General features: G+C 39.1%; 1 protein-coding gene across 1 annotated transcript in view; it reads right to left on the reverse strand.

Annotated features, from left to right (window-relative positions):
• Positions 1-15,885, reverse strand: part of LOC122658923 (protein CHROMATIN REMODELING 25) — a 36,564-nt gene that overhangs the window by 19,090 nt on the left and 1,589 nt on the right. The window contains exons 3-11 of the mRNA XM_043854083.1: positions 14,729-14,815; positions 14,375-14,615; positions 14,176-14,301; positions 13,989-14,045; positions 13,786-13,872; positions 5,109-5,204; positions 4,793-4,843; positions 2,789-2,863; positions 2,577-2,663 (exon numbers count right to left, since the gene is read on the reverse strand). Coding sequence (XP_043710018.1) covers positions 2,577-2,663; positions 2,789-2,863; positions 4,793-4,843; positions 5,109-5,204; positions 13,786-13,872; positions 13,989-14,045; positions 14,176-14,301; positions 14,375-14,615; positions 14,729-14,815 — 907 coding nt within the window. The remainder of the gene's footprint in view (positions 1-2,576; positions 2,664-2,788; positions 2,864-4,792; positions 4,844-5,108; positions 5,205-13,785; positions 13,873-13,988; positions 14,046-14,175; positions 14,302-14,374; positions 14,616-14,728; positions 14,816-15,885) is intronic.

Consider the following 15,885-nt stretch of genomic DNA (forward strand, 5'->3'; position numbering starts at 1 on the left):
TCAAACCAGAATCGCAGGAGAACAACCACTTAAAGGTTGCACTCTGATACCATGTAACTAAGCACACTAATAGAGAACCAGAACCGAGAATGTGGAGAAGAAGAGATGAGGAAGAGAAGATGGAGAAGAGAAAAGAACTGTCGAACTTGACAGTCTCCCTCACCTTGTTTATATTTATACTAAACAGATTACACAAAGAGGGAATTCCTAATCCTATTAGGATTCCAAATTTACAGAAAATAAATTTGAACTAGAGACTCCAACTAGGACTAGGAAACTTTAACTAAAACACAAATAGGAGAGACTCATAAGGAGAAGGGGAATCTCGACTAGAATATTGGAATATTCTAATCAAGATAACCTCTTCTCCTTATGAGCTCGATATACTTTAACACGATTCAAGAGCGATTCCTAAAATGCCCCCTTGGAGGATTGGTAATACATATGTTGGGGGGATTCGGCAGATGCATGGACGAACCTGTTCAGAATGAGATCCAAAGGCCATGATGACTAAAGAGGCGTATTAAAGGTTGAGGGGGAGGAAAAGAGTTGAGTAGTTAGGGCTTGTCGGTCACACAGGGAAGGACTAGTATGTAAGGTGAAAGAGTCAAGTAGCCAAATAAATTGCCATAGTGTTGCAACTATGGAAGACTTCACACATGGTGACAGGAGCCCTAAGTCATAATGTTAAATTTACAACGGTGACTTTTGAATGTTTAATGCCGCCAGGACACCATCATACATATATTTAATTATGTCCACAGATCGCTACCCTTTAAATATGTAATGGGTTTAGCAGTCCCCCATGACTCTACTCTATAACTACCCTTTAAATATGTAATGAGTGTAGCAGTTCCCCATGATTTTGGTTGAATGGAATTGGCTCTTCGCCCTCTATGACTCTGTAGTGATGCAGATCTTGATGCAGGGCCATCGGCAGCCCCTGCCAAGCCCAGCCCAGACTCAGTCAAGCACCCCACGAAGTACCAGCTTAGGCCCAGGCCTTATTAGCCCCCTGGCTAAGCCTGCGGCCCAGCCCAACCAGCCAAGCCCAGATCTAGCGTGATCTAGCCAGGCCTAGCCTGCGTGCAGTTTTTGTAAGGACCAATGTGTGGCCCAGTTTTTTATTTAGTCTCTTGTGTTTTTTTATTTCTTTTGTCTTTCAAAAATCTAAGTAGTTAGTTGTCTTTTCATATTCCTAGGCAACATTAAGTGCCTTCCTTTATCGGTCTTGTTTGTAGTTCCTATGTCTTGGGAACAGTTTTCAATATCTTGGGGTTAGTTTCTAGATCTAGGAATTATTTTCTATGTATGGTTTTTAGTTTCTAGGTGTTGGGGATTCCATTTAGCCTTGGAATTCCAACAGTCCTTTATAATTCAAGTTCATGTATCCAAGGGACTATTAAGTCCCCTTCTCCCCTATATATGTAGAATTCGTGGGAGGCTGTTTTCAGCATCCAGAATTTAAAAAACAAAAATCCTTTTGTGAGAATCAAGTGTGCTTAGGTTCAGGAGTTTTAAGTCACCTAGGATGGAGTGATTCACACCCAAGAACTCAGGCCAGTCGGGACTGATGTGATGAATCTGCAGATTTGGGGTCTCAATCCCAACTCCCAACAGTAACACTATCAAGGAATAATCCAACAGCAAGATAACTGAACCAGATAAAAGGAAACAAAGCGTGCAGAAGAAACAGAAACAGGAAATAGGAATAAGGAGAAGGGAAGGGAAGAGGAGGGACTCACCTGAGAGAAGAAAGCCCTGATTAGATTGGGAGAATGAGAGAGAGGAGAGGAGGTAGCAGCATATGCAAACCCCATTTAGGAAGAAGGGTTGGAAGGTTTTGGGCCTGTAGCTTTCCCCATCCCCTCTTCGTCAGGTGGTGCTTGTGTGGGGGGTGTACCACCAGAAATCGGTCTTGAAGCTCTCGCCTTACCAACGAGTCGGCAGCTGATGGCAGTTGGTCACCACCCATGAGGTACAACTCTTAAATTGAATTTTCTATCCAACTCCATCAATAGGTTGCATATATAGGACTTTAAAGACTGAAGTTGGCTCAGAGAAGGAAACTGAGACAAACTTAATAAAATCTCCTACGTGTATCCAACTGTATAAAGAAAATAAAAAATGTAATTACACAAATAACCCTAAGAAACAAATAAAACTCCCCACCAACCCTTATTAGACCAAAATCCTGGTTAGGTATCAAAAAGTCTTTGTCTTTGACACTTCCACATCACATTATCAAGAAACTTGTCAATAACATAACATTTAGATACATTGTGGTGATATAGAAATATTTAATTGAGTTTGTTTAGCTTTGTTTTATGCTTTTGTTGTACTCTTAGAGAAGCTATTGCAATTTAATATTCACTATTGCCAGCAGTAGTTAAAGAAGAAATGGAAATTGATCAAAAATTATAATAGCTACTCTCTTGAACATTATGACAAAAGACGCATATTCCATATTCCATTCTTTAGAATATGACGAAAATTTGTATCCCCAGAAAAGTTCCATAAATGATACAAGGCGGAGTTGGTGCCCTCTCTTAATGAAAACATTTATTTTAAATTACCTTTGGATGATTGCAAAGCTTTTTAAGAGCAGTAATATATGCCAAAATTTTTGACCGCTTGGTCTCTTCTGTTATTACTCGCTTGACCTGCAATGGCGGTCAAAGGAAGAGTGTGATGGGATTCAGTATTCATTTCCCATTATATTACATCAAATCAGTATCATAACATGTCTAAGAAAAAATAATAAGAAAAGCAATGACAGATAACCTACATTTTTTGAATGTATGAAATGATTATAAAGTTCTGATTGTAAAAGAGTCAGCTTACAGCAAACTACTTCGATTATCTGCATGGGCATAACCAACAGCTTAGATTAGAAGCAATTTCAACGCATTCACTGGCTGAACTTTCTTACATCAAGCAAATATTGAGAAGTGAAAAAAAGAAAAATTAATAGGGAATGAATATTTAATATGAAATAGCTCTTGCAGTCATAGTTGTCAAGGCGTCGACTAGGCACCGTCTAGGCGTCCAGGCTCTTTCTTGGTCCAAAGTGACACACGCCATGTTGACACTTCACGAGTTTACACTGACTTATGTTTATTGCTTTGTTTTTTGATAAATATGCTTATATTATATTTTATATTTTGTTTATTATATGTTGGTTCTCTCATATTAGACCGTTACTAACATAATTATATCATATTACTTTGATATGGCTTCTATGTTGCACATAAACATAATGGAAAAATCTTGTTGTAACCAAGGCTGGTGAAAAAAAAACATAACCTTACTTTTTTGCTTTTGAGGGTAAATCCTGTCATTTCACATAAATATTGCATTAAATATTTATGTTTATGTGCCTGTCCCAAGTAAATGGAGTTGGCAGTTGGCTACATGGATCCTTACCCTCCAATCAGTTATGGTCATACTTGATATAAAGCCTAAGCTATGCATGTGTTTCCTTACCATTTCCCCCAGATCATTTTAGGTCTGCCTCTGGCTCTTTTAGCTCCTTCAATCTGAATTAAATCACTCCTTCGTATTGGAGCATCCAAAGGCCTGTGTTGAACATGGCCATGCCATCTCAAACAACTTTCCCAGAGCTTATCATGTATCAGAGCTACTCCCAAATCAGCTCTAATATTATCATCCTTTACTTTATCCTTCCTAGTTTTGCCACACATCCATCTCAACATCCTCATCTCAGCTACACTGAGTTTATCTAGATGATCTTTCTTAACTGCCCAACATTCTGCATCATACATCATAGCCAGTCGTATGACTGTCCTATAAAATTTTATTTTTAAGTTTTAAAGTAATATGTCGACACACAACACTCCGGACACACCTCTCCACTTCATCCATCCTATTTTAATTCTCTATGAAACATCATCCTCTATATCACCTTCTTTATTTATGATTGATCCTAGATACCTAAAATAATCACTTGGTGAAATCTTCCTCTCATCAATTTTCACCACCTCATTATCCGTCCTACTATAACTAAAGTTATACACCATATATTCCCTCTTCATCTACTTATCTTAAACCTTTTGATTCCAAGGTTGATCATGAGCAACTTCCAAGGAGGACAGAAGAAGACTTATCAAGGATAAAAAACAGCATACAATACACGGATTCAAACTTCATGTTACAAGTACGGTTTATGGAAAGATGTCTACATGCAATGACCAACATTCTCTCTGATATTATAGCCTACACCACATTAATTCTCTACCCTAACATGTTAATCCAATCATTTCAACTTGTTAGAGACTTGCTGCATCCTTGATCATTTGGAGTTGTATAAATAAATTTGAAAAGAAATTAAAATTGCTAAAGATTCTATATAAGAAGTCAAATATCCCATTCTACCTAAATTTTAAAAACCAAATCAAACAGACCTCTGTTTTAGGCTTCAAAAATAATTCTTACAGACAAATGTTTAACGTATGAATGCAATCTAGCTTCTGCTGTAAAACCCCATACAAGTAAGCAATTCATGCAAGATAATACAAACTTGTCTACTAGAATTTTTCACATTTCAGGTCATTAACTATTCTCAAAATTCTTCGGCAAAATTTATAAACCTTTCCAAACTCAGATACGTATGGCCTACATAGAAGTTAGAACTACAACTCAACAACAAACAGGAGGAAAGAAATTTCTTAGAAACAACGAATAGCATCAATGTTACAGAAAAAGATGTGAAGCACATTACACAAAACTTGGATCAATTTTAGTGACACAGTGACCAAAACATGCACCATACCTTTGGTGGTAAGTGATTTGATAAGAGAGCATTTGTCCTCCTCAGTATAAACTGAAATGCAAGTCCTCGTGTTAGTTGAAAGGGAAGAATATAAATTTTCCGTTGAAAACCTATATTAGTCATCAGTGCCAGAAAGAAAAAGCAGAGTTACTTTTCTAAGTATATTGACGTCGAAAATTCTGCAGTTAACATTTTCAAGTTAAGGAACCAAAGCATTAGTTTACTGTAACACTGGAATAAATATCTCTCTATATACAAAAGCAGTGAAATCTAGCTCTTAAAACTTCAGCCACATCACCTTCTGAGAAATGATTACCTGATTTACTTTGGCACTAAGTTCCATAGATCGCTCAAGACCAAGTTTTCTCTCTTCGTCAGTTGATGTAGGTTCTCTTCCACAAATGATTGGGGTCTAGATTTAGGGTGTATGTGACAATATGACAAGACAAGGAGTAAAGGTTACATGCTAACAATAACTCGTATCATAACACTAAACACTTTAAAAGTTTAAAAAAAAAAAAATCAATTGTAAGAAAGATAATTAATTCTAGCAATGCAATATTAGCCTTACACCAACAGATACCTTTTGTAATTTGTATACGACAGTTTTAGTGCCACAAGAAAGAATTGACTCCGAATCCAAGGTTAACGTCTCATTAAAATGCAAAATATAAACATAACGACTAAATATGGTTAGGAAATTGTACTTCCGCAATTTTTTTAAAACAAAATATCTGAGGTTAATGTTTCATCAGTATGCAAATCATAAATGCACAATTTGGTATGCTTTGACATAATCAGTCCATTAAACCACAGCAAGATGCATACCTTCTAACTTGTGTATTGGTTCATTCAGCTAAATTATATTTTGCATACTGCATAACCAATAAGGAAAAATGCATCAAACAAAATAGAGTGGATGAGGCAAAAGCAAACTATGGAAGGATCTTTGGTTCAGGAATAACTGATAAGAGCTGACCAAGCCTCCCTCGTCACATGCAAATGTTGAAGGAGCACCTCAGACTTCAGGTGAGAAATGGAGAAAGTGGAATCCAGTTGATATTCTTTGTTTGGAAAGTTTATTGGACAAAATCCTCACCATAAATCACTGGATTACAAGGGGCTTGTAAATGCTAATTGATGCAACACCAAGTGCCCACATCCAAAGGAAGAAGAAGAAGAAGAAGAAGCCATGAAAGTAGGCCTAGGTTGGGAGCCATAGAGTAGGTTTGCATTTTAGTATTTCTTATACTTAGTTTATTTTTCTGTTTTCAAATTGAACCGGTTCAAAATAGTTGCATCCAATTGGTTCAATTTAAGTGATTTAGTTAAATGTCTTTTAATTTAAGTTAGTAAGGACAATTAGGCCTTTTTACTTTAAGTTTTAAGTTATTTTACGTTTAGCAACACCCTTCCACGATTTTTGAAGGATGTGTTTAAATTGTAATGGGTTTTGGCCTTTCGCCTATTATTATAATAAAGTTAATTCGTGGGAGGCTCCCCCACAGTTGAATATTTTTAAAAAAAAAACAGAATTGTTGGCTGCCGATTGTTGCTGCTACTGCTCTAGTGTTTGCCTCGTGGTTCTATCAAGGAAGAAGGGCAGGTGGATCTCCTGTGACTCCTTGCGCAGTGACGGTCGAGAGGATCTCAATTCGAAGGTGGTTCTATCCTTCACTTCTGTCCAAGCTGCTGCCAGTGGATTTCTGCTCCAACTTGTTCACAAATTTCTTCTTCTAATCCTCTAACTCCCCCCCCCCCCAATCGATCCCCCTTTTATTTTGTTTGAATTCCATAAACCCTAAACACTGTTAATTCTGTCCTATATCATTCCCTCGCCAAAACCCCACCAGAATTGGACCATAACTCCTTCCCCTTTCCACTTACACTCGATCCTAAGGCCTGCTCCTATTCATCTCTCAAACCCTAAAATTCCCGCAACTCCATTAAACCCAAAACCCTAGAGTTTTCAGATCTATCACTTCCAGCCCTCACCTAGGCCTCATACCTTGGTCAAATATTGTTCCCTACCCCAGGAGAACTCGACCAGAAACACTGCCCCAAAATCCCCCTTTTAACCCTAGTTTTGACTGTTTTCCTATTTCCCAAAACCCGAAACCCTAACCCTAATTTCTGAAATTTCAAATCCTTATTTAAACCTAATCAAACCTAGCTTATTAAACTTCGTAAAACCTGCCTATTAAAACCATATAAGATTTAGCTCCATTCCCCCAAGCCTAACCCTAGAAATTGACCTAAAAACCCTAATTCTGCCCATTCGAACCAGCAGCCCCCTTTTGATCCTATTGCTTGGCCTCTAGTAGGATCCCTCTCCTATCTAGAGCTACATTACTAATGCTTGTTACATGTGTCTACAAGAAGAAAGACGATGCACCATATTGCTTTTCTCAAGTTTGGGGGGAGGTTTGGAATCTTTGGCTTCGCATGGTCAATGCCTAAGGAAGTCAGTAATCTTCTAAGAGGATGGAATTTGGGCAGAGCCAACCAGATGAGCAGAAGATTATGGGCCCTTTGATGTAAGGCTAGGTATCACTACACTAACCCCAATTAGGATCACAGTTATAACCTAATATAGATACTGATCTCGTAACCAATATCAGGATGTATAACTAACTTAACAGCCATTAAACAATACATATATCACTCCCTAACACTTTTAATAATACTTAATTAAGATAAGGAACAACCCCAGTAATGCAGATCTGGGTTTCAGAAATCCCGCATAGGATCGCTTACGGATCCACCCAAATAATAGATAACTCAAATCTAAGAGGCAGTGGCACAATTGCAATTAACCAGAATTTTCAAGAGTTGCGTAGGAAAGTGGTTGAGGGTTAGGACACAGATCTTTATATTTTTTTTATATGGGGACACAATTGGAAGCAATTATATGGGATGGACTGGCTTTGAATTAATAGGAGACGCAAGGGTATTTTGGAAAAGAGAGGTTATGGTGATATTTAACAACCCATCACCATTGTCTTCTTCAACCTTACGACAGGGAGAAGAAAAGTAATGGAAAAAAAAATCACTTTGAAAAGGAAATCTCTCCCTAATGAAATCCAATCGATTCAATACTTTAAACAATAAATCGCATCATCAAACCCTATTGAACCCAGCAAAATTTTGCCTCAATCATCCACTAGCAATTGAGATATTAATGCTGAAATCACGAACTGGCGGTAAAACACGAGCAGCAGTGATTACGGGTTTCAATCTGCTAACAGGGATAGTATTGGGGATGAAATTCCAGGAGCTGGATCGCATGAATGTATCAAAGTTAAGCCCCAGGTTTGGAGTGGAGAAGAACAAACAAAGAGGGATCGACCTACCTTTGCTGGACTGCAACTATCACCAAACCCAGAACAGGGAGGTTCGGAGCAAATACCATAAAAGGAAGAAGGTTAGAAGAGTAGCTATCGATGGAAAACAGAAAGAGAATAGGGTGAGAATCCAGAGACGAGAGAGAGAGAGAGGTATGGTCGCACAACCATTGCCATGCCAATGTACCTCACCAGTAACAATAAACAAACTCAAAATTTTTAATTCATCCAATCTGAAACTGCGGGTTACAACCATGTATTTAAAGAAATAAATAAAGACTACTAACTAAGACTGATAACTGAAATAAAATCCTACCTACACTCTATCAATAGCAATAAAAGGAAATTATTAATAACCCAAGCTCCTAATCGACTCAGTTTCAGATAAAATCCAACTAATAAAAACAAAATATCCTACTAAACCCAAAACATAATTGGACTCGGTTTGTCTTCATATGGGTCCCCAACGGGTTTGGGCCGTCCCATGGAACAGCCCCTGCATCACCCAGCCCAAAGGTAGCACAACCAGCAGCACAATACCCTCTATCACAGGGTGTAAAACTGGGGTAAAACCCAGAAAACTAAATATAATCAGAACACTAACCAGCAACCACCGATGGGGCTCAAACTCCCATCGAGTTTGGGACTCTAAGGATTTAACAAATCCTAGAAATCTCAGGTCAAGGTGAAGGCTAGATGCAAAGATATCACATGGTAATGAAAATAGAAACTAAGGACTGAAATTAGAAACTTAGCTAAGAAAAGCAAACCCAGCCATCAGATGTGGACCACAACAGGATTGAGTGGAGGTCTCAATGCAGGGATCCTATGCTCCAAATATCACCCAGCTCCAGTGATTGGTTACTGAGATAGAAAGGCTTGAAGTTGCAGCAGATTTAACTTGGATATCAAGTCAGCCACAGTTAGTGATTGGGAGATTTTAATACCTCTCAGATCTGAGACCAGAATTCCCTCCCAAGCTGGTCGAGTGGGGCTCCCTATGGATCCTAAAGAAGACCCTGGAGCAACAGGAGTTCACAAATATCATGGGCCATAGCCCTGAACTCAGCCTTTGCACTTGATCTAGCAACAACTGCCTGCTTCTTGCTTCGCTAAGTGACTAGATTACCACCAACAAGAGTACAATATCCTGAAGTAGATCTTCTATCGTCAGGAGAACCAGCCCAATCAACATCAGAGAAGGCCTCTATACGCAGGTGGTCATGAGGAGAAAAAAGAACACCTTTACCAAGAGCCGACTTGAGATACCTCAAAATTCGATACACAGCCTCCAAGTGCATGGAATAGTGATCATGCATATACTAACTAACCAGTACATATCAATCTCCCGACCAATCTATAACAGCTTCCTTTGTCAACAGGCTCACCATCCTTACTTTTAAGATGGGAATTTGCCTCGAGTGGTGTATCAGCTGGTTGCAACCCAACATCCCTGTGTCAGATAAGAGATCAAGTGTATACTTCAATTGAGAAAGGAAGATACCTTGACCGAGCAACCTCAATCCCAATAAAATATCGCAATTTTCCGAGGTCTTTAATCTCAAACTCGGTGCCTAAAAAGGTTTTCAGACGAGCAACTTTTGCAACATCACTCCCTATAACCACGATGTCATCAACATATACAATGAGGACCATAATGAGCTCACCTGACTTCTTAATGAATAGAGTGTGATCAGTGTTACTCTATTTATACCCAACTGACATCATTGCCTTATGGAAGCGACCAAACCATGCTCCAGGAGATTACTTCAAACCATACAAAGCTCGTTTCAAAATACACACCTTGCCATGGGTTTTTTTGCTAGAGAAACAAGAAGGGACATCCATATATACCTCCTCTTCGAGTTCTCCGAGGAGAAATGCATTTTTTCACATCAAGTTGTTGTAGTTCCCAGCCTAAGTTGACTACACAAGAGAGGATCACACGAACGGTGTTCATTTTTGCAACCGGTGCAAATGTTTCCTGGTAACCAATGTCATACGTGTGTGTAAATCCTTTGGCAACCAGCCTTGCTTTGTATTTGTCCACTGTTCCATCCATCTTCTGTTTAACAGTAAACACCCACATGCACCCCACAAGTTTTTTCCCGAATTAAAAGATACCAAGTCCCACGTGTCATTCTTCCCAAGTGCCCTCATCTCTTCAACCATAGCAGCCTTCCATTGTGAATCAGCTAAAGTTTCCTGGTAGTGTTTAGGGATAGAAACAAAAGACAAAGAAGAAACAAAGGCACGAAACGAAGGTGAAAGGGAATCATATGAGAGCACATTAGAAATGGGATGTTGGGTACAAGTCCTACGGGGTTTGCGAACAACAATTGGCAAGTCAAGTGTAGAATCTTTAGTAGGAGTATTGGGAAAAGAAGACTCACCAGGTGGAGACGAAGTAGGAGGACTTAGACCAGGAGGTAACGATTGGCTCGGCTCAGTGGTAGCGGTAGCATCAACTTGCTTCTGTCGATGCCGAAAGCGAGAGCGAACAAAAACTTTTAACGAACTGGATTCCTCCTGAGTAGAAACTGTGGGCTCCCCCTAAGTAGAGACCTTGGGCTCCCCCTGAGCAAAAACCGTGGGCTACCCCAAGGCAGGCACTGTGTTTGTGTCCTCCTGAATAGTACTGTCTTACTAAAGGGGCAAGGGAATTTCCATTGGGGTAACTAGAAGCACATCTTCCTGTAGAGATGACTCCCCATGAAGAGGTGCGGAGGGTGAAAAATATGCCTCGGTTTCGTGGAACACCACATCCATGGTAATAAACATGCGGTGAGATGGAGGGTGATAACACTTGTATCCCTTCTGCGTGGCTAAATAGCCAAGAAAAGTACACCAGAGGCCGCGGGGATCTAAATTCCCATGCTGGTGGTGATTGCGGGCAAAACACACACATTCAAACAACTTGGGAGAAACAATAAAGGAGGAGCCAAGCAACAGCTCGATAAAGAAGCAAGACTCTAGAACATAGGAAAGCATTCGATTAATGAGATTTGCAGCCGTAAGGACAACCTCACTCCAATACTGTGGGCAAGGACGCGCATTCCAAACATGAGGGAAACAGATGTCGATTCTTCCGTTCGGCCACACCATTTTTAGCCAAAGTATCAACACAGCTCATCTAATGAATAATGCCATGAGTAGCCAGGTATAACTAAAACGAACCATCCACATATTCCCTACCATTATCAGTGCGAAGAATTCTGATCTTGGCGTCATACTGAGTCTGAACCATCTTATGAAAAGACAGAAAGCAATGAAAAACCTCACTCTTATGATGTAACAAATAAACCCAAGTAAGTCAAGTATGGTAGCCACTAAAAGTGACAAACCACTGATACCCAAAAACTGAAACACACTAGGCAGAGCCCCACACATCAGAATGAATTAAAGTAAAAGATTCTGAGCTTCTATTATCAGATGGGGAATAAACCGGCCATGTCTGGGGGGAAGCTGAAGAAGATGGGAGCCTATATCTAGCACGTACAATCCACCAACCACTTTACCGCTGTCACTCGTCGCCAAGTTTTGGAAAACACAATGGGAAGGAAAAAAGGTTACTTTACAGTTCAAATCTTGAGTAATACTACTAATGGAGAGAAGATTAGTAGCAAAAGTAGGACATGTAACACTTTAGATAAAGATAATAAAGGAGAGCACTTAATAGATCCCTCCCCAGAGATGGAGGAAAGAGAAACATCAGCCACTCGAACTTGGCCCTTATCGGAGCCAAGAAAATACTCAAAAAAAATTATGGGAAGAACCGGACATATGGTCGATGGTCCTTGAGTCGATAATCCAAGGAACGGATTTCAACAGAGGCACAATGGCCACCGACAGAATACTTGAATGGGCAAAATTTGAGTTAGAGGTCACTGGCAGGGAGACAGCTGAGGCTGCAAAGGGTGTAGGACATGTCTTGAACTTGGTCATCAAACGATGGAAAGTCAACAAATCCTCCTGAGATAGAGATGCCCTTGTGAGAGTAATGTCAAAGGTCTCGGTATATTGTGCCTGTGTTGATCCCAAACCACGGCCACGATCACGACCACAGCCATTAGCAGGACGGCCATAAAGCTTCCAATAAAATTCCTTGGTATGGCGCTCTTTCCCACAGTGATCATATTTCACCGTTTCCCTGTCTGAAACAGAGCGATCACTAGAACCACAAGAGAAACACCCACAAAATGAAGATCCTGAAGCAGAAAAAAGTACAGATTGATCCTGGTAAATAGGTTGCAACATAGCAGTACAACGACTATCCTCCGTCTGAACCATGGAATATGCTTGCTCCAATGTAGGAAAAGGATCACGATTCAGAACATGAGCCCAAATCTGATCAAACTCGATTTTGAGGACAGCCAAAAAATCATACACTTGGAGCTTGTATTCCCGTTTCTTGAAATTTGTGGCATCGGTGGAACAAGTAGCAAAAAAACCATCATAATAATCTAGTTCTTGTCATGTACTTCTCAACTCGGAATAGTACTGGGAAAGTGTCATCTCTTTCTGTTTAGTTTCATGGATCTTCTTGCGCAGCTCATACACCCGAGCATTATTGTCGACCTGAGAATAGGGATCCTTGGCAGGCTTCCAAATCTTGGCAGCAGAATCCAGCAAAAGGTAACCTAGGGCAATGTTAGGGTTCATGGAGCTGATGAGAAAAGATATGACAAGGGAGTTGTCTAAACTCCATTCCTTTGAGACGGACCAACAGTAAAAAGCTTCTCAGATTCCCCTGTAAGATAACCAGAAAAACCACGGAAATCAATAGCAAGGAAGCAAGAACGAGACCACATCAAATAATTGCTCTCATCAAGTTTGATGGAGCTAATAGGGAACGAATGAAAGGCACGATCGTTGACTCCGTCCTGGACAGTTGATGCAGTAGTAATGTCTAACATAGTTGCTGATCAAAAAGAATCACGAACAAAAGGCTCTAACAACAATAGAGCAAAGTCGAAATCTTCAAGACACAAACGGATTTGGAGAAACATCACATAAATCACTGATCTCAAAAAGAAGGCCTAAGATCTCTTCAACGCATCATAAGGGAACCAAAAGGGGTCCTCGGTGGGAAAGAAAATCACCACCGAAGGTGAAAAGAAAAAAGGCCAATAGGTGGTGGTAGCGTTAGAAGAAAATGAGAAGAGAGAGGCGGAGGCGAGGTGGCACTAGGGATGGGTGGCGGCTATAGGCATTAGGGCGTGGATCTCGAGGGTGATCCTAGCTCTGATACCATGATGGAATTCTAAGGGATAATGGCTTGTGACTTAAAGATCACAGTCCTAATTTATTTATAATAGATGAGAGAATGTTCTAGAATACGTACAAGTACAAGAATACCGCTGAAAATAAATTAAGACCAAACTACCCTTGTATCTAAATTACAACACATTGTTATAACCAAGGATACATATATGTATAATTGAGTTACCTTCACACAAATTTAAAAGATTAGGAGTTGCAACTGATCCCAGAAATGGTTGTTACAATGATTTTTTTTTTTAAAACCAACAAATACACCAAAAACTATAACCTAATATTGATGACAATTGGACAGCATACTAGAATATTGGTAACTTTTGTTTACAACAGTACAAGAAAAACAAACAATATATTAGGCAATCAACTAACCTCATAGTAACGTCGAAAATATGCAGCATCACCCAACACTCCAGGATTAGTGAAGTTAACCATGGCAAAGAACTCTTCCAGATCATTCTGTGAAATATGGGGAAAACACAATTTCCTTTATATCAGTGGGAAAAAAATCAGTATGCAACAAAGAAGTTGAAAATATGAAGCATATAAAGAAGCACCACCAAATGCTCTCTCACCTGCATTGGAGTACCAGACAATAAAATGCGCCGCCTGCATGAAAGAGCAGCCAAAGCCTGATTCAGGACAACCCTCAAAGAATTACTAAGAGATTTAGCAATGTCATGAAATGTATTTAAGGATAAAAGTTAAAAATATAAAATATAAAATATAGAAAGAACAAAAGCCAGAAATTTATTTTCTAACCCGATTTGTTAATGTCTGGTCATTTTTCAGCCTGTGGGCTTCATCACATATGAGAAGGTCACAGGAACCACTTTGATCAAATTTTGATGAATGCATCCGAAATGTCTCATAAGAAACAATTAGCACCTTACAGAAATAAATGAATGGATCAGTACCAGTACAAATCAAGAAACTTGTCAATTCTGGAACACAAATTTACCTGTAAAGGGCTGTGAGATTTTGTGAAACTGTCGATTCCGGAGACCACATCATCTCGGCTGCTTTCACATAATGCAATAAGATGAACTCTTTCCCCGACCCATTTCTTAATTTCTGACTCCCAGTTGCTGACGAGGCTGGTTGGGGTGACAATGATTGCTTTCTTAACTAATGGCTTCCCATCAAATCCCTGACGAATAAGTGTATACAGCAACGCAATTGACTGCAATGTCTTTCCCAAACTGCACAAATAAGACAAAAACTAACAACATTGAAACAAGATCAAAGAAAAAAAGAATAACAGAATGGAGATTTTATATCAACAGAAATAACCACAATAACTGAAATTTTTTACCCCATATCATCTGCCAGAATGCATCCGGAAATACCAGCAGAGCTGGTTATGCCAGAAACACAGTCAAACATGAACTGAACTCCATCTCTGGATGAAAAGTTAAGAAGTGCCCGTTAATTAATGGAATGATGGTTAAATTAACTGGAGATATAAGATGGTGTTAAATCAGCAACTTCTGCAATTGCAGAATCAAATGGCAATGCATTGAGAACCTCATCAATGAGTATTCTATATTTTCACCTTTTCATAGGAAGCAAAGGAGAAGCGACAACAGGGTTCCCCCTAAGCCTTCCCATCAAAGGTAAGGCTTTAAGGGTAAATTACGATGGTTTACTTTTTACTCCTCAGAAGATCAAATAGAGGCCTACAAGTCATCATGTGCCACCCCATAAGTTGGCTTCTATTTCAAAAAGTGTGAGGTACTGAGAAATTTTGACAAGTCACTCTAATTTGAACTTAGCAGTTTTGTTCTTCAAGTTTAATGGAATTATAATAAGAGTTGAGATAGCATGTAAAAAGAGCTAAAGGAAGTTTGGAACTTTTTTGTGACTTGAGTAGTTGATTTCCTACATTTTGAAACTTTGAATATTGATTGAGAGATATGTAATCTTGGGAGCTTATTTCCCCAGGAGTCTATGCCATTACTTGCCATATGTTGCTGCCATTCAAGGTTTCTGGAGTGTCTAGTACTGCTTCTCTCAATTAAAATACTTGGTTTTGGTGAGCTTTATCAAAATCTCATTCAGCTTGCAAGTTTCTGAATTTCTATGTATAGACATTGCTGAACTTATTATTTATAATTGAAATCTATAATTTATTGCTTGAAACTTGAAAGAAGGATTCTGAGATAGTTTACTAATCAAAAAAATAATTTTAAGATAGTTTATCTGAAAATCTTTAAGAGCTGGTTTTTGGACGGAAAATTCAGCTTGGTTTTTACCAACTAGATATCCTGACCAGGCTTCTTTCAAATTGGAGAAATTCAGAGGGTTAAGACATCTACACCATTCTTAACAATCCATAAAATTTCATGGAAACTGGAGCTGTTTGATTAAGTTTTCAGCCTAGTTGATTTATGAATTTTAGGACACATGAAAGGCTGAAGCTATAGAACAATTGATGAATCAATTAAAGAGGGAGTTGAGTTAGCCCTTAAT

This window comes from Telopea speciosissima, chromosome 4 (assembly GCF_018873765.1).
Source record: "Telopea speciosissima isolate NSW1024214 ecotype Mountain lineage chromosome 4, Tspe_v1, whole genome shotgun sequence".
Classification (NCBI taxonomy): domain Eukaryota; kingdom Viridiplantae; phylum Streptophyta; class Magnoliopsida; order Proteales; family Proteaceae; genus Telopea; species Telopea speciosissima.